This window comes from Corylus avellana, chromosome ca1 (assembly GCF_901000735.1).
Source record: "Corylus avellana chromosome ca1, CavTom2PMs-1.0".
Classification (NCBI taxonomy): domain Eukaryota; kingdom Viridiplantae; phylum Streptophyta; class Magnoliopsida; order Fagales; family Betulaceae; genus Corylus; species Corylus avellana.
Genome location: NC_081541.1, coordinates 41,901,621 through 41,927,788, shown reverse-complemented (window position 1 = coordinate 41,927,788; position 26,168 = coordinate 41,901,621). Strand labels below are relative to the sequence as shown.

Genomic DNA, 26,168 nt, shown 5'->3' with positions numbered 1-26,168 from the left:
GGGTCGTGTCAAGATATGTGTATAAAACAATATAAGTCAACTCTAACCCAACTCATTTAATTAAACAAGTTACACCTCTCAACTCCAACTCGTTAATTTTGTATTAAGTTTATATTAAGTTTACGAATCATGTTAAAAATTGTCGACTCTAATTTGAGCAATCAAAGCCCTGTGAATGCCTCTTAAGATTGCATGGAATTTGCCCAAACACATGCATAAACAGTGCCAACCCCTCAAGGCCCTCACAGGAGGATTGGCAGCAAGAGGATTAATTGTGGGGAATCCCATGCACTTGCACTTTAGCTTGAGCTGTACTTTCATAAGTGTGTGTGTTTTTTTTTTTTTTTTTTTCATCTTTCACTTCACATCGAGTGATGTTTCATGTAAATTGTCCAGATTAGCTGTCAATCTCATTTTCATATCTCAACATTATCTTTTTCAGAAAAACAAAAGGACAAAAAGAAGAGGGGGGATAGCCAATAGCAATATTTAGTCAGTCACCATTGCAAAAAGCATCACAAGCTCAACAGGGCCATTTGAGCCCACCTCAATAATGAACTAATTATAGGGTCCCTAGAAGAACTATTACAGTGAAAATTCTGCCAAATTCCTCTAGCTTCATAATTAGCTCCATCACTCCCTCCCCTCTTTAATCTTCCCACAGAAGATACGGCGGGGGGGGGTTGGAAGGGGGAGGAAAAGAGGGAGAGTAGAAAGCGTGTATTTATTCATCTGCAGAATTTGTGAACCTCTGATACAACAATCCCAGCAATTTCCTATACAGAGACACTCTCCTTCCCACCAAAAGAGGGTGATAAAATCACAAAATTCCTCATATTTACATGTAAAAAGAACCCCCAAAACTAATAATAGTAACAATAATAAGAGCCTGCCAACAAAAAAACCCAGCCCTTGTACATTCCAAATTACCTCAGAAACACAAGCAGAATAAGTGTGTAATCTATTTGATAGCATAGGAAAGGTTGCACACAGAATTGAGAGCCTCTGCAAATAAGGCAGAAAAACTGGTTAATGCCTGAAAAACACCTGGCAAGCCCGTCTGAAAATTATTTAGTGTCATTGCTCTCGTCACCTCTACCGCCTTGGAATGCCTCTGCAACTCATCTTCCACCCGTCTCCGGCAGGCTGCAAGCTCAGATTTCTTCTCGGCAAGTGGGTCACGGGCATCCAATGCCTGCCCAGTTTCTGACCCAGCATCAGGAAGCCCAATACCTACCATAGAGTATGAATGGTAGAACTTCTTTTCTATGTTTCTAAGAGATGAATGCTTTTTATCAAGCTCCTTTGATGCAGTTTCTGTTCGTTTTTTTATCTTGAGCTCTTCAGATTGTTGTGCAGATATTGCATGAACAACATTGATAAAGCTCTTGATGGCTTCAGAAGCAACCGTGTCGGGAACACGATCAAGGGCAAGCTTCCACTCATCGCAGAAGGCATATACATCCGAGGTTTCCCTATTGGCATTGGTGTTGTCATTGGTGACCGGTGTAAGGGTGTGCCTGAACCAGCTTTGGAGGGATCGGAGAAATTCCCGTTGAAATTTTATAAGTCGACAGAAACTGGAGTGCCAGGCAGTGACAGCTGATTCAAGGTCCCGAGTTGCCCGCCGATGTGAATCGGAAGTTGAATCAACCTTGGTTCTCTGGTTCACAAGGCCCCAGACTTGCTGCACAATGTTGTTCTGAACTTCGTGGTACTGATTCATTGATCTCCACATGTACAAGAACCTACATAAAGTATGAAACAAACATAAATCCATGCTTCAATTCGGGTGTCCCAACCTCCCTGTCACCTCATTACTGATAACCTATGTACTCACATTATTATAAGATTTGATCCCTGCACGCAGCATTATCATATATACCATACCTACTAACTTTAAACTCACATGTCCAGTCCGTTTGAAAATGTTCAAATGTCAGCTGTGGACTAGACAAAGTTTTCCTTCAAATTGGGTTGAAATTTCTTTTTTTCAATCTAATTTATAAAAATGACATGTGTCCCTTTTTTTAATAACATGTGAGATGCACCTGTAGACTTATCAATGCAAAGCGCAATGACTGGCCACCTCAAGATCAGGAATTAATCAGCAATGGCTGCAGAGTATGTCTTATAAGTGAAATTCCTCTCCAAAGATGATATTTTCTCCCCCCCTCCCTCATTTGTTTTAGAACCAGGTCAGAAAGTTATGGTTCTTTAAATAGCTTTAATTACAGCTTATGTCCACCAAGAAGTTCCCACTACTGGACAGTGACAGAGAGCTTCAGCAGCTTGGAAGGAAACTTGTCAGGCAAAGCATTCAAGCTCCAAATAACTTTAGAGTAGCTAGAAGCTACCACACGGAATGGACCCACAGGAGAAAAAAAAAAAAAAAAAAAAAAACAGGGGATCTAAAACAATTAGATAATTAATGGCCAACCGGCATTCTTCCTACAAGAATCATGCCAAAATCATCATGCTATATACTGTAGTCCAATGCTTTATTGTAAAGCCACCATGTCGGCCCTACTAAAACAGTTTGGAATGATGACAATGATGATATGTTCTTGACTTAGTTAATCAAATGTCTAGCAACCAGTCCATTCACCTAGAAACAGACAATTGTGGGTCATATCACAATTAAGTCCCCATGTACCTACTCCACCCCCGCAATTACTTTTGGCCCCAAAAGGGCCTACAGATCAAAGGAAACAAAACCATTGGAGAGGCGGAGTGGGGCCACTCTCAGCTTTTAAGAGATAGCCAGCAATTAAATAGTCCAGGACGACAAGGCACATGTAGTTACAGGGGGGATGAAGCAAGTGGCACAAAAAGCTTCAACTACTCAAGTCAAATAAAATGAATTTTGTCAAATCAAGAGTACCAAAGCCGAGATTCAATCCCAAAACCTGGATTGTTATATAATAACAAAATACAAAACTTGCAACCATTTTACATTGTAAAGGCAGACTAGTGCATGATTTTAGATCACACTAACTAGTGGCCAAACATATCCACCTGAACTGTGAAAGTGAAAGTTAAAACTAATGGAATCTGGAATCAATTTTTGAAAAGTCAAACCAAATTTTTTTGAGTAATGCTATAAACGCTCTTATTCCACTAAACCGATGTGATAGTGCTCATCAATCATTGTTAAAAAAATAAATAAATAAAAAAATAAAAATTCAAGGACTGGTAAACATTAACACATCAGCTTAGCAGAATGCTGGTAGGATGAGAGTGTTGTATATAATATTTTTATATATTTTTTTATTTGGCCAAAAGTTTTTGAAATGTTTAGGTATGCCAAAGTGGTTATTGACTTCACATATTAAGAAATCCCAGTGGGCTACTTATGAGTAAATTTTTGTGAACTATAACATCATTCTCAGTTGATATGTGCATCATCATCATCATAATCTCCTCATAGTCATCAATGCATAGCAATAAACTCAGTAAAAGAAATGAAAAGATAAAACACTTACTCGTGACAAAGTTGAACAAGCTGGGGCACAAGATCGGAGTCTCTAAGACCAATGATTTCAGTTGAGGTGGTAGAGACAGCCTGAGATGTCACAATAATTAGTGACTGCAGCCTCGTTATTGCAGCCTTGGTCTTGTCTAACTTGGTTTCATCCTCCCCTTTGTATTCCTGGCTCTGCAAAGCGGACAACTTCTTTTCATGCTCAATCCTCACGCCTTCCCTTGCCTAAAATTCATAAAATTTGTTGCCTGCATCAGCACATATCCATTTGAAACCATACAGCTTCAACATAAATAAAATGCAGCAGCCAAAAAACTAGCTATTCATTGCTTCAACAATTACATGTTCGAATTACCAGCAATTTTGACAAATAATGTAAAAGACCCTATATGAAATCCATCTACCCAAATAAATTTTGAACTACCCGACCACCCATTTCAACAGGCGAGTCTCATATAAAGTCTTTCGCATTAGGCTATTCCTGTGGATCCTTATAGGGAAACAAATGCTTTTGTGGCAGATAAAATGCATATTATCACCGCAGTACAAACACACAGCAAAAGTAAATAAATTTCAGATCTTATGACACAAGCAGAATATGCAGAGGGTAGTAGAATCCTTCTAGGTAGTTAATTTCAGTCCAGTCCATGAAAGAAGCCAAGAAGAAAAGTTAGTTAGCTAAAACCAGGAGCATGCAAGGGCATTGTCGTCATTGAAAGCAAACATCATCAGAAAGGCATACGCCAAAAGAAAATATTGGAAGCATAGCGACAAGAGTCCAAATCACCACCGCATCATCCACACGCAGAAAGGCCAATCAATTCACTATCCACAGGATTTCCACATTACATCAGGGAGCATTTGTGTCATTTCATATCCATAAAATAATAATAATAATAATAATCCATAAAGTTGTTAATTAAACTAATAAATTAATTGTACCTTGACTTCGGCGTAGAGCTTCTTCTCCCAGGCCAAGAGCCGCTCCAGAGTGGAGCAGAGGCTCTTTGGACCGCCCGGTTCACTGAGTGAACCGGCATCGAGCCGGTACTTAACGGCCAGCGGCGGTTTTGAGGTCCAGCTCGAGCTCAGGTTGCTCAGCACACTATTTGAATGATACACGGTCTCTGCAAATTTAACAATCAAAAATATAATTATTTAAAATCCCAAATCTAAAATGTTAATCTCAATTATCTGTCTGTGTTTGGGTGCTGAGAAAATGCAGGAAAATCAACTGATTCCTTCAGTGAAACTCCAACTTTACCAAAATTTCAAATTTTCAATCAATTTGATCTAAAACTCCTGACCTATCATGGGTAACCAAACGTTTTCCTACAGTTTCTCAGCAACCAGACAGATTCCTTAGCAATCATAATTCTGTGTTTGGGTTCTGAGAAAATGCAGGAAAATTCCAGTTATCCCAAGATCTTCAATCGATTTGATCCAAAAACCCTAACCCAACTCTGAACGGGAAGAGCTAAATTTACTCCCCGAGCAATTCCAACATTTTCTCAGCAACCAAACAACTCCTTCAAAACAAAATAAATTAAGAAAAACACAATAGGGAAACTCTCTCTCACTCTTGAGCTGCCTGAAGCTTCGATCGAGCTGAGCCCGACCGATCTCGAGCATCTCGGAGACCTTGTCGCCGGCGCCGGCAGCCTTCTCGAAGTTCTCCTTGATGGCGTCCACAATCTCTTTCAAGTCCTTGTGCCTCACCACCACCTTCATATTTTCCGACCAGATCTCCCTGGTCCGGTAGCTCCCTGCCGACGACCCCGCGTCTTCCGAATTCGCCATCGGTGGCACCGGCGGCGCCATTGACCCCCCGAAGTTCGACCGCGTCCCGATCTCCGACCTCAAATCCCCATCTTCACCCTCCACTTCCTCTTCCGACGAACTCGTCGTGCTGTAGTGATCCCTATCCCACTCGCTACACTGCACCTCCTCTCGCTCCCTCTCAGCCTCCGTCACTACATCCGTCTCGTCCTCCGTCTCTTCCTCCTCTTTCCGATTCTTGCGATTCTCCCGATTCTCGAAGAAATCGTACTCGGTCGCTTTTTCTTCGAGCTCTTCTTCTTCTTCGTCGTCGTCCAAATGGTGGCCTTGCTGTTGATTGAAGTGGGTGTTGGTGTTGTGCTGGCCGAAGAACTCGGAGTCTGGAGGGGATGGAGGGTAGAAGTTCTCCCAGTTCCACACGGACGACGTCTGGGAGGGCGTACTGGAGTACGTGGAGTTGGCCTGGTAGGCCGTCGGGAAGAACTCGCTTCGCGGAGAGTTTGAGAAGCTCGATTCGGAGAGTATGTGAGGGAGTCTCGGCTTCGACTTCGGCTTCGGCTTCGGCTTCGGATTGTTGGGCACGGGCATGGGCATGGGATTCTTCATCATCGGCGTTCTGGGCTGTTGCTGTGGTGGCGGTGGAGGAGAAGGGGAGGGGGAAGGGACGCGTGGAGGGAGGGGAGTGGTGGTGGGAATGGTGGGGTGGAGGAAGACGGGACGGGCGTCGTGGGAGACAGCGAGATGCTCGCCCTCGCCAAAGGAGGATAGTGCGGAGCCGGTGCGGCGGAGGGAGAAGAGGTAGTCGGCGTGTGCGGCGGCGAGGTTGTGGCGCGCGTACACAGCCTCCTTCATGAGATGGCGCCGCTCCTTGCAACGCCGCACCGTGTCCTCGTTGTCGAGCTTTGACACCGTGCACCCCATCTCACATGTAATACAAAAAAATAAAAAAAGAGTTTTTTTACAGCAAATCAATCAAAAACAAACAACAGTTTTGGTGTTGGTGGTGATGGAGGGAAGAGACTGAAAAAGGAAAGGAGGGAGATTGGAGATAGAAAGAGAGAGAGAGAAAGAGAGATGAGTTTATAGTTGGACTACGGTCTACTGTTGATCCCTTTCTTTCCTACCCTTTTTCTTTTCTTTTCTTTTTCTTTTTTGGAGCTTTCTAAATTGGTAATATTTTAGTTAGTGTAGGGAGACTTCGTAATTAATTAATCTAACGACTTTTTTTTTTTTTTTGATATTGTATTTAAAAGTTTTTAAAAAATGAGACAACATATTATCACCATTAAATTTGTAAAGTAAAATATTAATTATGAAATAACTTCTCTTCAATTTCATGAAGAGTACGTGTAATTTTTTAATTTGAATTTTTTTTTTCTAAGTAGAGAAAAATTGGAATTGAATTTAGATTGCTGAAAAAATTATAATACGGGTTTTTTAGTTTTTTCTGATTTTACCGCACTTAAGTAAAATCTGTTATGCTCTTATTTCATTGAGCTAACGTGACAGTATCCATCAATTTTTAGATTAGTTTTGGTTTAAAAAAAAATTGAAGAGCGATGGACAGTGCCACGTCAACTCAATAAAATAAGGGCGTACTACTTATCATTTTTTCTTTTATGAAACAACTTCCTATTACATTTTTGTGGAAATGTCTACCTAAAATAGAAAGTTCTTATTCCAATTTTATTTTAGTGTCTACCTTACATGGTAGGGGCCTAATGCGGTGTGTCTTATATAAGTTGGCTTATAAATAAACGGAATATGTGATTATTTTTTATGGACCGAGTTTTTTTTCAAATTGGGTTGCATTAATTTCCTTCAACTTAATCTATAATAATAATATGTGTCTCTTAACATGTGAGAAACACATAGATTTTTTAACAACATGTGAGATGCACATAATGTTTTTAATAAATTTTCTTCCAAGTTTGTACCTACTATTAAAAAAATATGTAACTTTCCCATGTTTAAAGAACACGTCATTATTATACATTAGGTTTGATAAAATTTCTCAAACTCAGTTTATAAGATAACTGTCTATTTTTTATTGGACATAACCTAATTTCATGTGGTAAAATTTAATTAAAAATATATAAGAGGGAAATTTAATAAATGTTAAACATAAGAGTAATTTAATAAAAATAAAAACCTCCTTAACTACCCAAACATTTTTTTTCTTTTGGGCATGGTAGATACCTTCTCTTCCTTTTTTTTTTAATCTGAACTTTCGAAGTAGGAGAGTTGGTAACCATATTGTAATGATGTGGTTTTGATAGCTATTTATTATTATTATTATTATTTATTAATTTTTTTGGTGGTTTATGCCTTTTTTAGTTTAGGGAGTTTGGTAATTAACCTAATGATGGTTTGTTTAGTGGGGATTGTTTATGTTTTGATTAAGGGTGATAATTGGATTTGTTTGGATTAATTAAATATGGATTGCAGAAGGCAGAAGGGTCCATTTTGTTTCATGATGGGGGGGGGGGGTTGGAAGATTGGGAGAATCTTCTTACAACTTGTGTGGGTGTGGGCCTGTTGCTTTGATTATTGAGTTTCAAAGCTATTATTACCAAGTGTTTCCTTTTGTTTTTTTTTTTTTCTTCTATTTGATTCTTTTCAAACTGGAACAATTGCTTTTGGGTAGGGGTGTTTGTGATAAGATATATTGAATTTTGTGAAAAATATTTTATTTTTGTGCACCAAGTGGAATCTCATTTTGTCCTAATTTTCCTATATATATATATATATATTGGCCTTATTGCTATGCCCATTGGATTTTCCTTCCCAATTGTTTGTTTTTGATTTTTTCTCCTCTCTCTCTCTCTCTCTCTCTCTTTCCCAATTTTTAACTAAGAATGTGCTTGGCCTTGCCATTTTGTAGTCCAAATGTGTGTTTTAAAATAAAATTACAAAAACATCATATTTAGGAGTGCATTTGAAGAAAAAAAATAGCAATTTGAAAATGTAAAAAAATAAAAAATCACATTTTGGCACAATAATCAATAGTGTATTTTAAAAAATACATAATTTTAAAGGTTGAACAACAATATTACCAAAACGCTTAACTGCATTTTTAAAAAACCTTATTTTTATTAACTATATTTTAAAATCATATGTTTACTGTTTCTAAGGGGTAGTTCAATCAGTTGGGACCACGCTTTATGAAGCGGAAGTCACTAGTTTGAATTCATGCTTTCCCCTATTGTATGGACATGTAAAAAAAAAAAAAAAAAAAAATCATATGTTTACAACTTTCATTTTTAAAAAACAATGTTTACAACTAATCATCAAAATCTTGTACTTGAAGACAAAATTATTTACAACTAATCATCAAAATCTTGTACTTGAAGACAAAATTATTCTCTTATGCTCATTGGTACAACAGTATCTCCACCCTAACATGAAAAAATAAATACATGTCTTTATTTCAAAATATTTTGGTTTGTCTTTAAACGGTCCAAAACAAAAATACTTTACATTTCAGCACATCATACTCTATGATCTTAAGTTTCTTTATAACTTTTTCATATAGTAATGCTATTAATATATTAAAATATTAATTAAATTATTAAATTCATTCATTTCAATCAATTTAATTTTTTAATACGGTTAATAATTTAAATTCAAAATTTATTCCATGTGTAATAGCTCTTAGGTGGGGTATGTGTCCATTACTTGTCCAACATTTCAATGCATATAAAGCTGGTTTTGCTTAATGCAAAATACTCCCCTTTCTACGATTGCCGACACACAATGAGGAGGCAATGTGGGTTGTTTCAATTATTTGTTTATCCATGTAATTATAGAAGAAAATATATGTAGTTGAAAATTATTGGAAAAATTGACATTTTGATCTTAAATACAAGTGAAATCATATTTATCTCTTGTTTTTCTAATTCAAATTTGGATATGCTTGTAATTGGGTTGGTATAATTACTTGTTGAAACTCCAAATTCAAAACTTTTAACCCCTCCATGGGAATCCAATATATATATATTCCGTCATCTACCATGGTAAAAAGAATTTTGCGTTTTCTTTTCAGTCACCTCTCCACTTATCACAATTTCTCTCTCTACTTCTCCGCTGCCTTTCCATCACCGTCAAGCTCTTATCCTAGAGCCTCCTTCCTCGTCATCTACAATTACCCAAAAAATTTCACTTTGGAAGAATTACATAAAGGTCAAGAACCCATTTAGATTTTAGAGGGTTTTTAAGAGAAAATTGAATCATTTGTGTTACTTTTCCTTTCCTATAGTTTTTTTTTTTCTTCTTCTTTTTGTTATTTTTTGTTTTACAAGTGCAAGGCAAAGCATAGAAGATATTCCGCAATAAGTGGGATCTTTTGGAGAAAAGCAAATGAGAAAGAGAGGGAGCGGGAGATGAAAGGCAGAGATTGAAAACGGTGAAAGAAGGATGCTCTTTTTATCCCATGCTTTCCATTCCACAGTGTCTCACTGGACCCAACTATCCATACATCCACGTACACACTTTTTTTTCTAATTTTTTTTTTTCCCCATCTTTTTATTGTTTATGTTCAACAAAAAGTTTTGAACTTTAGACTTTCGCCGTTAAAATGGACAGAAAACTTAACGGTGTGAAAGGACCTTTCTTACTCTTGTGCTTTTTCTCATTGATCCAGTTCTGTTCTCTTCGTGGGCATCTGATTCTTCAAGAATATCAATAAAATTCTTCAACTTTATTTTCCTCATGCACTTTTAAAAAAAAAAAGGAGGGGGAGGGGGGGGGGAGAGAAGAAGAAAGAAAACCTTAAAAAAAAAAAGGTTTTTTTTTTTTTTTTTTATATTTTTTATTATACTATTATTTTTTAAATGAGATAGGCAAAACAAGAGTATGGAGCAAAATCAAATACAAAAAGGGAGGGCACAAAATCTACTAAGGATGATTTTTTTTCCACCGTCAAGGATGACATTAAATTAGTAGGAAAGCTGCCAATTGAGCGGGTGATAGCGACCGAATAAACTATGTTGTGAGCGGAAAAGGATCTTCTCCATTTCAAATTTCTTCTATTTAGTGCATTTTGAAGGGCAATGCATTTAATATACTACCATCATTAAAATTTTTAGACAACACTACCCTTCAAAATGCACTAAATAGAGAAAATGGAAAAAAAAATTAAAATGGAGAGAATCCTTTTCCGTTGTGAGCACGGTGCTTCGCGCTCCTATTAACCTTGACAACAGTTCAACTGTCAAAAAAAAATTGAGGAGACCAAAAGTATCAGAAATAATGGGAACAATTCTCCAACTGGCGGTGAGGTGAGGTTTTCGAGGCTAAGAAAAATTGATAAAGAATCTCCTTCAAGGGGGAGGTGCTAACAATGGAGTGCTAAGGCCTCTCCTTTAATTGTATCACATGAAGGACCTCAATGTGATTGAAGCAAAGAGTATGGACCCATAAAAGAGTTGGTGCCTATTGTAGCAAAAGCTAAGTGAGATATGCAAATTAATCATCTTGCTTCAATCAATATTGGCAACCAAGCCCTAACCCTTCTACCTTTCTTTTTGGGCAGTTTTCAATCCCTACAAGTCTAGGATCAACATATTTCATGGTCAATATTAAATTTTACAAATCTAATACTATATATATTTTCACGTCATTTAATTTGTTTTAAAAATATAAAATAACATCACCTACACCATTAAATACAACAAAACTAAACCTAAATCTTTCTCTCTCTGACATGAAAAGTATGGTTTGGATTTGTAATCACCAATTTAGAAAGACTCAATAAACAACAACCCCTCAAACAACAACTTGCAAAAAGTATGTGTAGGTGTAGGCTGTGTAGCCATTTCAGATCCGGAAGAAGACAGGCAAATTAGTACGGCAAGTCGTACACCCTCATTCCCTTTACAAATATATATATTTTTTTTTCTGAGCCACCCCCCATATCTTAAACAATAGAAGAATGCGACAAAAAATGAATCATATAGGCACCAAGTATAAGTACAAACATCCTTACAATCTTCTCTAATAATTAAAAAATAAAGAACAGTGTTAGCAGTAAACAAAGGCTTCAGCTCACCAAAAGCTGCAACAATAATCTATTTTCCCCTAAATTTGGGGTTTTTTTTTTTTTTTAAATATATATATACATTTTTTTATATGTAAGAGTCCAAGCAGACACTAAAAGGCTGAGAGAGAGAGAGAGAGAGAGAGAGAGGGTTTAAGGGTATGTTTGTTGGGCGGTAATCCAAAGAAAATGATGCAAACTGTTGTCTTCCAAAAAGGTATGCAGTGGGGCCATTCCTTTGTTCTAGTGCATTATCTCACACTTGCTTATCAAAGTCTTCTTGGTGCCAAACTTTTCCTTCTTGTGGACCCAAATTACTCATTCTTGCATATACCTAGGGATTCAATGGAGTAGCCTCGGATGAGAAAGATGATGAATCAATCAAGATAAAGTTTTTTCCCTCTTTCTTCAAATTACTTGGGTTGGAGTTAATTCTTATATTACCGTTTATAATAATGCTATTTACTAGCCTACTATATGACTATCATTTAACTGAAATTGCGTAACAGTAAAAAAGTAATTATATGTATTTAATAGATTGTCATGACTACCATATAACTAGGGTGACATAATAGTAAAAATTTAACCCTGGTTTTTTTTACAAGTGTTACTCCAATAGCTACTTTTCACTGTTATGTCATCCTATTTGTACGGCAATCGTATACGGTATACCAGTTTACTAAATAGCATTACTCCAATGAAAAATCAACTCTTTTTTTTTCTTTATTTTTTTTAAGTGATGATTAAATTGGCTGATTTTTACTGCAAAATTATCAAGTGATATAATAGTCGTATAATAATCTACTAAATAACATTACTTTACAATCTATTAAATTGGGTCAGAAAATCACACGGTTCAAGAGCACACGCGAGTTTAATAAACTGAATTGAAAAGAATTTTCTTCCCCACATGCCCAAGGTATGGAGAAGATTTTAATCCAATTGGTAAATTGCTGTTAGATGAATATCAGGAGACTTTTCCCATGCTCTAAATGACAAAAGAAGCTTCTTATGTCATTTCTTTTTTACTTGGCAAAGAAACCAAAAAAGAAGACATAAGAAGCTTCAAAAGAGGTCCAAAACGACAACCATCTCCACCAATTAAATCTCCAATTTCTAAAATTGAGCGTCATGTGGGTGCTGCAATTCAACGGTGTCATTTTATCCACGCCAATAAATTACTCAATGATTTAGACATTTTTTTACTACCTGTCCCTTGAAGTAACAAAATAGCCATTTCTTCACGGAAGAGCCATGACCTTTTTATGTCTTTGGAGAAAGAAAAGCATATTCCCAGAGAGAAATACACCTCACCTCATTGCCTCTACCCTTGTGTACTTCTTACCCCAATCTGAACAGTCAAAATTTTCTTACTCTGACCTATCAGTACTTCCTACAGTTGGGCCAAACAAATCCGAAAAATCAGGGCAGTTTTCTCACTCGGGAAATTACCATTTTAGCCACAAAATGCCCACATTTTGATTTTGCACATTCTAACAATCTCATTGGCGTTTAAGGTCATCCAAGAAAAATACAAGAAAAAGCAAAGTGAAAGTGAGAAAGAAGAGAGAAAATGACATAAAAAAGAAACAACCATGCAAATTATCTTTCTATTTCTCCACATGGCCAAAGACCCCACAACCCGAAACAATGACATATAGTTGGTGCTGGGTGGAACCCACCACGTTTTCTTTGCCAAACAGCTAGCACAGAAGGAAAAAAAAAAAGAAAAGAAGATCCGTTTTCATTGAGGGAAACAAACAAAGCACAAAGACGCATCCACACAAGTCATTATCCTTTTGGAGACTTTAGTATGACCAACTAGTAGTTGAGAAATCCTTCTTTACCTGACAACCCCCCAAATTGGTGGACTGGCACGTGTCAGTCTCACGTGTTTCACTGATACTACCAGTTCAACTAAACTTGGTAATAAAATATGATATGGCGTATCTCCATGCTCTCTCATGGCGGTGCTGATGAGGGGTTCAGCATGTGTTGCTGATCGTTGGGAAAGCCAAAATCCCCAAAGAGACCCTGATGCATAAAAGGAAAACCAGAGAGAAAAAGTGTCAAACCTTACCCCTCTTGCGTGAACAGACCAATAAATCCCAACCCCACCACCAAAAAGACCAAACAGAAAAAAAGAAAAAAAGGAATCCCCAATCAGGACCATCCTCTGGTGGCTGCTTTGTAGATGGATTGAAATAAAAAAAAGCATAGAAATGCTAACTAAATTCAGCCAATTGATCCTTAATTGAAAGTTTCTGATAATATGTATAGTACGATGCTCCAAAATCTCATCCAATCACGCTTTTGTTACACCATTGAATGGGCAACATGATAACATGAAGTGTAACGCTATTTAGTAGACGGGGCAATGAAAATCAATCTTTTTTTTTTTTTTTTTTTTTTGACATGTGTTGATTTAAAAGCTGATTTTTACTGCTACATCATTAAGTTGTATGACAGTCGCATAGTAACCTACTAAATAACATTGCTCTTAACATGAAATGGTAGATCCTATTTTTTTGAGGTATAAGAATATTATTCCAAGTTATCTCATGGCTAATAAAGGAGATGCAAATTATGGCACACAAAAAGAAAAATCTCAACTACAAATAGCAAATATCTCAATTTGGAATGCATGACCACAACAGCAAATATCCAGAGAGTTGCAGGAAAATCACATGGCAGATGATGTAAAGCCAGATATGGGAAATGCCTTTTGGGGGTCATACATAGACATACCATGGCATCGTTGATTGCATGAGCCACGCAGTAGTGCTCCTGAAAATTGGAAATTTGGGAGAAAAAAAAAAATATAAGAACATTATAATACTAATAATAGTACCCATGTAGGCAGCATGCAAACAATACTATTGGGCAGTGAGCTAGCCTCTCAACAGCTGGACTGTTGGTTACTCCTGGTCCCATACATATGGACCGCAATGGCATCGCAACTCACAGAGAGAGAGAGAGAGAGAGAGAGAGAGGACCAACTCTATTTGGCCCAGGCCCACCCACTCCGTTTAGTTGCAATAGACAGAATATTAGAGCAACAACAAAAATCAGGATGACTTGCCTGCATCATGTACCACTCCTCAAATTCATCAAACAACTCCAGCCGTTCAATCCTAATCAACAGATGTCACAGATGAGCATCTTCCCAAGAATATTTCAGAAAGAAAGGAGCTTGCCAATGAAAAAGTGGAGAAAACGAATAGAAAGATAGAAAGATAAACAGGGAAAGAAGTATCCTCCATATCCTACTAGAAACAAAATACTTTAGAACCTTATAAAGCAAACTGTGATTCCATCATCTCACAACCATAGGATCATTGTACAACTAAAATAGTTATTAAATCAAAGGTATCAGAGTAAATCTAAAATCAGGTAAAAGAGTCCCTGAAGGCAGGAAGCAGAGATTCTCCTTTTTGGTGGAGGAAGCAACCACAATGGCAGAAATGGCACACAGAAGCACATGGATTGATTATCCGTATAAAAGGTTTAAGATTCTACTTCCAAGAATACTCCCACATTAGAAATTACTGTCCATTTAACTCGAGAATGAAATTTTAGACTTAATGAAAAGTTCGACATTACAGGCAACTCTTGCTCACATCTAAACTTGCAAAGATGATGTGTCCCACAGTGATTATGGTTTAATCATACTGACAATGTCCCAAGAAGAATATCACAGGTGCACTATACTTTTTATCCATGTGTTTTCATACAGAAAAGATGTTCAGAGTTTCCAAAATGTTGTTTACCAGGCCAAAAAATCCAGTAGTACTGCTATTTGATTCCAATTTTTTTTTTTTTTTTTTTGAAAAGAGATGCACATATAGATACAAGAAACCCCAGGAGGAGAAGACAGTATGCAGTACCAAGGATCCGATTTATTTAATTAGGTATCCATTGGTTAACAATTTAAGATAATACAGTTCAAATAAGTCCCAATATGGAGTAAATAGTGTCCTACTAAGTTTGCATGACCACTTGTCTGAATGAGAGGTAACACTATGAGAACTTGACCAATTAATCCAGTCTCAAACAGGTACAGATTCCTATCCAGTTTGATTCAAACCAAAAAAAATGTACTCAATGCAAGAGGTAATAACTATTAAACCATCTGAAAGACAAAACCAATTTTACTTGTTCATAAAACACGTCAAAATTAGATTAATGATTATTCCAACTATTTTTTAACATATAAACATCAGACCTCAATGTTAAACTAGCGTGCTTTAGGGAGGAAAAAGTAAATATATTGTATTAGAGTATTACGTGCATCAGTGAGTTCAAAATTTTGTCACAAAATGGGAACATTGTCCCACATAAATTTCATTCTGAGGAAGATACAAGACAGAACTAACATCAGGTCAGTTATTTAAAGTAAACCAAGTTGGATTGCAACAGATCTTGAAAGTTCAAATTCAGAACAAAGGAGGATTCCCAGAAGTCTAATTGCTGTAAACTGCACCACCTAGAGAACTCTATCATGTTGTAAACTAGTTACAGTACAAGCATCACACTGTGAAAGACATTTCTTGGGGAGCAAAGATGGACAAAACTTATTCAGGGACCCTTGGATACAAGTATGTAATTAGACAATAGAAACATGATGCAGATATTTTGGCTAACATATACAGGCTGGACTTCTAAGAAAGTGGCAAAACAAATCTTCTAAGGATTTTCACGAGAAAGCAGATTTTTAGCTGAGACCCTATAGGATGGTGTAAAATAAAGTATGCCAGTACCCATCAGCCTATCGTATAACAGGCCACATGGCAAAGTTTATGAGAATGAACTTCTTTCACGAGATTTATGGAGGCCACATACCTTCGTCTTTCTTGAGCTTCAATAAAAGTACCATAAACTTTCAGCATGTCCCAAGCGACTGCCCTCTGATATCCACATATAAAGTATTAGAATTAATGTAGCAGATAAAGAAGATTAATTCAGTACTCATATAAAAAAGAAAAAAGAAAAGAAAAAAAGAGGATTGATTCAATGAAAAAGGCAAAATGTAGTTCTCAAACAGGTAACAAAATTTTTTTGAAATAAAACCCAAATTTGAATCAACTTTTGTAACATATCAAACTGCAATCCCAATTCCAATTCCTGACCCAACCATTGACAAGCCTTGCTGGCTAGATGACTTCTCGATTGTCATTTAAAAGTGTTGCTCACCTTTTGAGCTTAGATGTCTTCATCCACATTGCATACATATTTTAAACAATTATATCAGAAGAAGAAATTTTTTATTGTCAAGAGAATAAATTACAAGATATACCTGCCATCCCTGGTCAAGAAAGAGTTTTTCCTTTGCAAGTAAAGTTGGTGTATCATGAATTCCCAGGAGTCCACAGCCTCGACTCTGAAACGAAAAAGCAACAAACAATCTTATATACAGACCAAACTTTATGCAGGAACTAAACTTAAAATAAGATCAGGTAAGAATTATAATTTCATCTGATGGACTAAAACATTGAAATCAACCATACATGTTGAGAACGATGATGACAATTTTCTGTCTAATGAGAGCAGCTAGAGACTTCATTGGCAATAGAGTACACACTATGCAGATGAGGATTGAGGTACAAGTAATCAGCCTGAACAATTTTATCTATTTTATTTCCATAAGGATCTCTATAATCACAATACATAACATTTTAACTAGAATAGTACATCTCAGTTTTCAAATTAGGGACTCCTTGCCATAAAAATCTCATTTTTTGGGGGGAAGTTTTCCACGAAAAACACACACCACACAATGGCGAATAATCCATTTAGAAATATATTCATTTCAATTGTAGCAAAATTTCAACATCTCAAGGTAAAAAAAACATAGAAGTTAACGAGTCAAAACCATCTCTCTCTCTCTCTCTAGGTCAAAAGACATTCTCTCCCTAATATCTCTTATACCTCTTTCTATGTTTCCTCAAACAGAATCTTTTTAGTACATCAGAAGGAAAAAAAAAAAAAAGAAAAAAAAAAAAGGGGAAATATATAATTTAGCCCCCCAAACTACCAGTCATTTTCATTTTAGCCCCTTAATGTTCAAAAAGTGATAAAGTAGCCCCCTAAATTACCAACCGGTTGCAATTTGGCCACTCCGTTAGTCATTACCGTCAAATAGGATGGAAAATTCAATACTACGTCGTTTTGGCAAGGTTAAGTTACTAAAATGCCCTTTTGGGAAAAAAAATCAAATTAAAAAGAAGCCCACAAAACGACATCGTATTGATTGAAATAGAAATTCCTTACCATTTGATTCTGAAATCACCCACTGGATCAGAATCATGGTGTCCAAATGTCTCAGCTTCCATCTCCATCCCCACCCTTCACTCACCTCTGCCATTTTCCAAAAGCCATGCTCCTCTCACTTTCCCACCACTTCTTTCTTGTCAAATACCAAATTGACTCGACCAATATGCTCCATTTTCACCCCCATGGTGTCAATCCAATCCACACCCAGTCCCGAGTTTGATGAATTCGAAGCCCATCCCAGTCTTACCAATGATGATCTCAAGCCAACTACACCCCTTGAAAGGAGTTTCTCCTGGTTGGAAATGGCTAGTCTTTGGATTGGTCTGGGTGTTCCATCGTACTATCTTGCCGGCAGCCTTGTCGACCTTGGCATGGCTTGGTGGCAAGGGAATGCCACCGTTGTTGCTGCCAATGTTATCCTGTTGGTCCCATTAATCATGACCGGTCATTCGGGAACCCGCTATGGTATTTCCTTTCCAGTACTTGCAAGATCCTCTTTTGGAATCCATGGCACCCATATCCCTACCCTTCTAAGAGCCTTGGTTGGTTGTGGCTGGCATGGGATTGAGACTTGGATTGGCGGCAAGGCAATCTTTCTTTCTTTTGCCAAAAGTCATCAAAGAATAAACCCTTTCACAGATTTTGCCTTGGCTGCGTGAAGTGAAGAAGATGGCTTAGGTTTTTTCGTGGGTCAGCTGCGTGTCCTTAGCTTTAGGGTATTAACACTTACAAAATGGCGCCGTTTTGTGGCCTTTTTTTTTTTAATTTGATTTTTTTTCTAAAAAGGGCATTTTAGTAACTTAACCTTGCCAAAACGACGTAGTATGAATTTTTCATCCTATTTGACGGTAATGACTAATGGAGTAGCCAAATTGCAACTGGTTGGTAGTTCGGGGGGCTACTTTATCCCTTTTTTAACATTAGGGGGTTAAAATGAAAATGGTTGGTAGTTTATGGAGCTAAATTATATTTTTTCCTAAAAAAAAAATAAAAAATAAAAAATAAGGAAATAAATAAAGGTAAAAAAATGAACATGAACAAGAAATGAAATAGTTTACAGCTCTGTTCCAATCAGAAACTAGAACACTGGCTCACTAGATATAAGAAGAATGCTGCAATGTGGACAACCATGAGAATCCAAAATGCTTAAACCACCATCCTTCGGCATTTCTGCTTCCATGTGAAATGGAAAGGAACATATGATTACCCCAACAACTTTTGTTTACCAATTATTTCCTTGCTATCTATTCTACCCCTGAAAATATCTTTCTCTATTCAACAGAGGTACTGGAGAGAATCTTTGCAATTTATTAACACAATCGTAGGAAACAAATTTTTATCACATAAGCACAGCTGCAGAAAGTTCAGTGACTTGGTCATTATTTGTTAAGTGCTTTCCAGAAAAATCCCTACACTCTTTTTTCTCATTCTACCTTGTGCTCCCCTTTGGTGATCTTTTCTTTTTATGAATAATAATTTATTAGAAGAGGCAAAGCCCTCGTACACGATAAGTATACAAGAGATGCAACCACCTAGTAGTGATCTTTCACACACATTGCATCCTCTAACTTTCTTATATATTACCTATCAAAAATAAATTATTCATCTATCACCAAAGGATAAATAATAAGTAGAAAGGATCAAAATCCTCTAGAGTTCCTAGGATACTTGATCTTGTAAAATTCTTAAAATCACAACTATTATTTTCAAATTAAATGGTTCATATTTTTCTACCTCATCACTTAACACATTTATTAACTCAACATTTACCACCTTTACTAACTCAATATTTACATAAATTAAAAATATTTCAAAAGTGGTAAAGGTTGAGGTAATAAAATCCCATCAATTTAGTTTGAAAATAATGATTGGGATTTCAAGAACTCTACAAGGTAAAGTACCCTAGGAATTCTAGAGGATCCCAATCGAAGTAAAATAAATCTTTAGGGCTCATATGATCCACTCCTAGAGCTAAAAGAAAAATTAGAAAAGATTCAATGAATGAAGCCTAATGTATTAAAGAAAGAATATCCATACCTCCAAATTTCTGATCATTTGCTGCCCAAAAGCATCCTCAGGATGAATCTGTTGGGGGAAAATCAACACAATAAAAAGGAAAATAAACCACATATTATTATAATATTTTAAGCAACCATATAACAATACAAGATCAAAAACTTGCAACCGATAGAAGGCAGGAGCACCAAGAGAGAAGCACAATCAACAAACAGAGAGAACGAAAAATTCTAAGGTTTGAAAGGTGTAAAACCTGCTCATATAAGAAAAATATTGCTGTAGAAAATGTTCTTGCAGCCCAGCCAACTATACCTCGGGTTGAATCTGGATCCAAGTATATTAAAACGCACTCTGCAATTATAAATGTTGGCAAGCTGATAACAACATCAGAATGGAGCAGCTTAATCATCTCTCAGTATGAATGGGAAAAACCAGATTTCATAATGCCATATGGCAGGAGTATCCCTCAAATACAAAACAGATAATTTAATATCAGAATTTATCTGTAAACAAAATCAGCACAAAACCATAGAATGATAGTTCTTGCCACAGGTAAAATATGGAACTTCGATAATTACACGTATAAAACACAAGAAAATAATAGAACGTAGCTAGAGGACGTCATAGTTATCACTGGACCATAGGTAATTACACAAGCCTTAAAAGGAGACATCAACTGCCCAAATTTCCCAAAGTATAAAACAATATAAAATTTTAACAAGAAAGAAAGGGAATTGACTAAACCTGGGATCCATATCAGCTAAAGCTATGACATCATCTAATTTTTGTATATCACGCAAATCAATGGGGAGTAGCTTGTAGTGATCACCAAGCACTTCTCCTTTCTCTGGAAAGTAAGATACGAAAAATTAGTCTAAGCATAACAGTTTAAATATCTAATTTGTGTATAAGCAAGAAAATTGAAGATTTTAAGTTACATATCCATCTATATTTGCAACTATAGAAGAAATCTTAAAAGGGAGTCTGCAACTCCAAGCAAGTGATGCAGGCAACGAGAAGTCGATTTTATTTTATTCAATTTTAAGAGTCGGGAGTATTTTTATAAATTCATATATACTGACACAAGCTGTACTTTTGATCCATTAGGTTTTATTTTTGGGTTTATTATGTTATTAAGTTTTATTTATGGATTTCGCCAGTTATTTGGCTGGGCTTTAGTAGTTACAGCCCAATGAGTCTTAATCAATTAAGGTTAGGAATTAAATGCCTATATATAAGGGTCTCTTTTTATTACGGCGGGATGAAGAAAACAGCTATGAAATTTCCAGTAATGATTGCTCTTGAGGATTGTGTGATGCAGCCCTTCTCCAAGGTATGATGCCAAGGAACAAGTGTGATACTTGAGAAAACTCGGTGTGATGCCTAGGCTTGTCTCTTTCTTTTTTCTTCTTTCTATTTTTTTTTTATTTTTATTTTTTTAAAAAAAAAAAATCAAGCAATTTTGTTTGAATTCTAATAAATATTAATTTTGATTTTTCATATATTATTTCTCTAGAATCCAATCCTAAAGAACCTCATATCAGCTATCCATCAAATAGCTCTCAAATAACCCCAAAAAAGAGATCAAATACTATTCTCAGGTTACCACATCCGACGAACAGCCACCCAAACTCTACGTTTTCTTCTTAATTAAATCTCCAAATCCTACCCATTTGTTATACCATTTAAAACTCCATATTCACTAATTTTTTCAGTCTTTTCCCACCAAAATCCTCAGTGTAGCTTGTCTCAAACCCTAAAACAATTTGCTGTCCAGATTCTCCTGAACCCGTTTTGGTCTCACAGCCTTGTCCTATATTAGATTTGCTATCACATCTTTTGTTCTACATCAATTTCGGTATCATATTTTCTGTTAACAAGTGTATCAGTAAATGTTGAGTAACTACAGCTTTGCATGCTTTTGTATCAATACATAACAAAGCAAATGGAAACTCCGACAGCATATCCTAAATCTGTCAGCCAACAGATGAAAAGTGCTGAATGAGTACACAAATCTAGTGTCAAGCCAAGATGAGCAGAATTTTTTTTTTTTTTATAAGTAATAATCCGTTTTATTATAAGCATAAAGGCACCCCAAAGTATACTGGGAGTATACAACATGATCATCTAACTAGAAAGGGAAAAGCAAACAAGAAAATTATGAACGTTGTTTTAGGCATTATGGTTAATAATGTCTTGCAAAGAGAGAATTCCATTTTTCCATCACTGAACTCTGTCAAATTTAAAAAGTGATAGGGGGAAGCAAACATAGAGTAACATATATATATTCTCTATGATCTGTAGTGTGAGCCAAACATCCAATTCAATATATTTGTTTTTGGCATTCAATACAATGAACATTTTCTCTTTTGAGAATCTAGATAAGACCATAAAACTTATGATTAAATGATGCAACTCCCTGTCAGTGCTCAAGTTCCAAGATCAGAGCCCAAAAGTAATTTGTTTCCATTACAAGCTCACTTCACAGTCGAACCTAATTTTTATGGCATATAACTTTATCCGATAATACCTTTGGTAGTTTGAGCACATGCAGTAAAACCAGTCAAAGCTTCTATATTAAAATAACAAAACTTGTGGAAATTTTCTAATTCTGCAATTCATTTACAGTATTAGGGAAATCTTCCATCTCACTTTGTCGTTAAAAAATAAAATATACATGGTAATCAAACAAGTACAATCAAGGCAATTTTTTAATATAAGAAATAATTATTAATAAAAGGAGAAACCTTATGTCCACAGAATGTGTAGAAAAGGCTCAGACAGGAAAACCAAACATTTATTAGCATATAATTGCCATTGTTGATCAAATGGAACTTATTTCTTCAAATTCTGGACCTTTTCCCTTAAACTTATTTCTTCAATTCTCAATTTTTTTTCCTTGCAATTTCCAGGTAATGTCATGATCGGATTCTTGTTTTTTACCTTATGTGAATAGTAAATAGCTTTGCTATCCTTGACAAATTGATCATAGAATAACAAGTGTTTCGGCCTTACATGTGCACCTTCTTTCATTAGTAAGTACATGCACCTGGTTGGTCAAGACCCCACAACTTCACCCTTCACCTAATTCTTATAGGGGGAGGAAATGAAATTTGAGCTAGAGCTGATTGACAAAGCACATCTTTATCTCGTCTTTGTCTTTGGATAAGTACAACCTAGGTAACTCATCATACATGCAAGATAATTGAGTCTTCTGAGGAACCTTTTGTATAATAGTGACCACAGCACAAACATGTGATGGCACTTCATGACCTGATTACACTTTCGAAGTATCTAACTTCAGTTTAGGCTTGAAGTTTGACAGACTCCACCTATACAGTTACAATAGTTTCTAATTTCTTCACAAAAAAGAATCGCTTCAACGACATTTTTGAGTTGCTAGCATATGAGAGGTTAGTATGAGACAGTTGACCAAAGAAAAACGGCATAAGCACTTCTCAAGCATAAGGCCCAGTGACTGCAGCAAATAAAAAAATGGATCAATGCATCTATAACCCCCCTCCCCCGCCTCTTTTTTTTTTGAAGATAAAAAAGCCCAATATGGCAGTATGTTAAGCACAGACAAAAGAGGTAGCCAAAAGTACATCTTTACCACAGTTTGTACATAACTGAAAATGTAAAATGCAATCATGAGAGCTCAAAACAGATTAAGTAAGAAAGTAATCAGGGTTCTACAGCATCAATAAGCCCAGGAGCTTACCTCTGGAGATCGATGCTGCTCCACCAACTCTGTCCCTCAACTGACTGTAACTTTCAATAAGTGCCGCCTTTTTACTAGTTACCTAACAATCAAAAATGACATAACTAATTAACAAAAGAAGACCATGTAACTTTCTTTCATGACAGAAATAACAGATGTGAAATACATTTCATTGCTATTGGAAAGATAACTATCAAGCCAGTGAAGTAAGGAATAATGCTATTCTTCACACTTACGTCACACTATCTGACATAGCGTATTTTAAATGGCTTACAACGTCAATCACTTAAAAGAAAATGAAAGCCACTTAAAACACGTCACGTAAACCGGTGTGACATGAGTGTGAAGTGTAGCATTACTCGTAAAGTAAAAGCACACTTGATCAAGTGGAAATGGATAGGTGAAGTTTCTTTCATGTAATTTGCACTCCTGAAAACTAAACCACAAAAATAAGCTAGTGCATTGCTACCAAACACATGGTTTAGCAGTGAATGCGTCAAGCTTGCACCTCTTTGAAATCCAGTTCCACATATAGATATGGTAATTTCCCCTCATCCTGCCACAGTAAAAAAAAAAAAAAACCATTAAAGATAGAACAAACAAAGCGTCACAGAGAAACTTGTAGGCTGCTGGGAAATAAATGCAACCCCTAAGTTCATCGTATGTTAAACTTATCATAAGTCACAAGGAAACTCAGACACCTGCAACTGAAAAAATGTTGTATCGAAGCCAGCTCCAAGTGATAATATCTGTTTCCTTGAGTGATCTTTTCCCTCCGTATCTTTTTCACAATCAAGAAACTGAAAGAGAAGCTTCCGCAAAGCAGCCCAACGGGCAAAGTAACCTTAACAGCATTTGCAAAACCAAAAGCAAGGAAATTCTCTCAATTAGGAATAAAAAGCAAAAGAATAACCATCAAAACAAATCATATATGCTTAATACTTTTGCAGCGACTATCTCATACCACGGTTAATAATTGGAGATCTCCTCACAGGCCTTCTTACAAATAAATGGATGTAATCGTCTTTCATGTACCCCTTTCTGACACAGGACCTTACATCAATACAGTTAGAAGTTAGTATTGCCGTGAGTATATGAAATTCATAATACATACATGTATATATATATGTGCAGGATCAATATCCTCTTTAAGTTTTCAGAGTGTAAATCCTCGATAGAGTTCTTAAAATCCTGACAATTATTTTTAGTTACATGATTCAGATTTTGTCAATTCAGCGTACAACTTAATGAGATAAAATGAATTAAAGCAATTATCAGTACATATTGAAGTGATAAAATCTGAACCATTCAATTGAAAATAATGTTACGATTTTAAAAACTCTACCGCAGGAAATCTAGATTATCCAAATCCATAACCGACGTATATAACATAACAGAGAAGAAATTGAGTCTAAAGTCATTGTCACCAATAGCTTGTAGATTTCAAGCCCAAGCAAGCTATAAATCAGATTAGGACTCAATTATTCTCACATAGTAATGAACCGTTTGGTTGGTGAGAAATTTAGGAAAACAAAAGGCGAAATATACGTCATACTATTTTCTTTCTTCGCAATTTCTCCATTTTTCTTTCATTTTCTTGAGAACCAAACGGAAACTAAGGAAAAAATAAATAAGTTTCGCGAGAACAACTACTTCGGATGGTAATATTGTCAGATATGGATGAAAAGTAAAACGCAATTCGAAAACGATCACGCACAGTTTACTGGCCGAAGCGTCGTCGTTTGTTGCTTGCACTGCCGCTGTGTTGCTGTGTGAATCTGCCACTGTTACAGACTCCGCCATCTTTCTGTTCTTCCTTTCTTCCTTTCTTTGATTTTTTGTTAATTCAAATGATTTCGTACTACAGAAACACAACTAAATCAAGGATATATATATATATATATATTGGTTTATTTCATTTCATTTTTGTTTTTGGAATACCATTAAAAGATTTTCCTATTTTCCTAAACTTTTATCATTTATGCTTTGAAAAAATAAAAAAGGTCAAAGAAAAACAGAATTTTGAAAAAAATATTGAAGGGGTCCTTTCTTCTTATCAACTCACTTATTAAAGTTTATAATAAGGTTTTGCGCAACTAAAAAAAAATAGTGATTTGAAAGTGGTTTTTTTTTTTTTTTTTAATAAAATTTGCTCTAAAAATAGTCAAAAACATATTTTTCATATTGTTTTTACTTTAAAAACTATATTTTCCAATGCAATCTCAAGAAGAGAGCTACTACTATACGAAGGTTGAAAAAAAACAATGGTTTTTTGCCAACCACTCAGCACTTAACATATCAGCAATTTAAGAAAATTGCAACAAACCAAAATGAGAACAAAACACAGTATTCCTCCCAAATTTGAGCAGCCACCAGCCTTCACCATCCGAAACCGCCGCCAACAGCCACTCTCCTTCCATCTCTCTTCGTTAGCTCTGTGGGGTGGCGCGCAACCACCCCTTGGCCAAGGGGTGGCTGCGAGTCACCCCTGATGTGGCTCGCCGGCCACATCTGGGGTGGCCACCTCATGGGTTGCTACGAGCCATCCCTTGGAGCCAACAGAGAGAGGAGGAGGGGGAGTGGCCGTTGGAGGCGGTGTTTGGTGGAGGTTGGCGGAGTCTGGCGGTTGCTCAAATTTGAGAGGAATAATGTGGTGTTTTCCTCTCATTTTGGTTTTTTGCAATAAGTTGAGGTGTCAGCTCTTAAGTGGTTGGCAGAAAGCAAGGGTTTTGTGCAACCTCCGAATTGAAGATATTCCCTCCCAAAAATGCTCTTAACCTTGTGATAAAATTGTGTTTCAGCCTTGAAATTGTGCGTTTTTTATAACTTACTCAATTGCCCACGATTTGAAAACAAAT

General features: G+C 36.3%; 2 protein-coding genes across 3 annotated transcripts; both read right to left on the bottom strand.

Annotated features, from left to right (window-relative positions):
• Positions 1–709: 709 nt before the first annotated feature.
• Positions 710–6,320, bottom strand: LOC132183962 (nitrate regulatory gene2 protein). Its single transcript, XM_059597444.1, has 4 exons — positions 5,065–6,320; positions 4,427–4,611; positions 3,486–3,709; positions 710–1,748 (listed from the first exon to the last, which is right to left on the bottom strand). The coding sequence occupies exons 1-4, from the start codon at positions 6,182–6,184 to the stop codon at positions 962–964; spliced, it is 2,316 nt and encodes a 771-aa protein (XP_059453427.1). The 5' UTR covers positions 6,185–6,320; the 3' UTR covers positions 710–961.
• A 6,559-nt stretch (positions 6,321–12,879) lies between these two features.
• Positions 12,880–25,187, bottom strand: LOC132167628 (leucine carboxyl methyltransferase 1 homolog). 2 transcript variants are annotated; one of them, XM_059578636.1, is made up of 13 exons: positions 25,028–25,187; positions 24,275–24,363; positions 24,012–24,154; positions 23,819–23,866; positions 23,311–23,392; positions 20,334–20,436; positions 19,843–19,963; positions 19,611–19,658; positions 16,597–16,680; positions 16,143–16,207; positions 14,383–14,434; positions 14,039–14,087; positions 12,880–13,334 (listed from the first exon to the last, which is right to left on the bottom strand). In XM_059578636.1, the coding sequence occupies exons 1-13, from the start codon at positions 25,111–25,113 to the stop codon at positions 13,144–13,146; spliced, it is 1,161 nt and encodes a 386-aa protein (XP_059434619.1). In that variant the 5' UTR covers positions 25,114–25,187; the 3' UTR covers positions 12,880–13,143. The 2 variants fall into 2 exon arrangements, with proteins under 2 accessions (XP_059434619.1, XP_059434620.1); XM_059578637.1 differs by having other exon boundaries at positions 13,176–13,334; positions 14,049–14,087; positions 25,028–25,186.
• Positions 25,188–26,168: the final 981 nt, after the last annotated feature.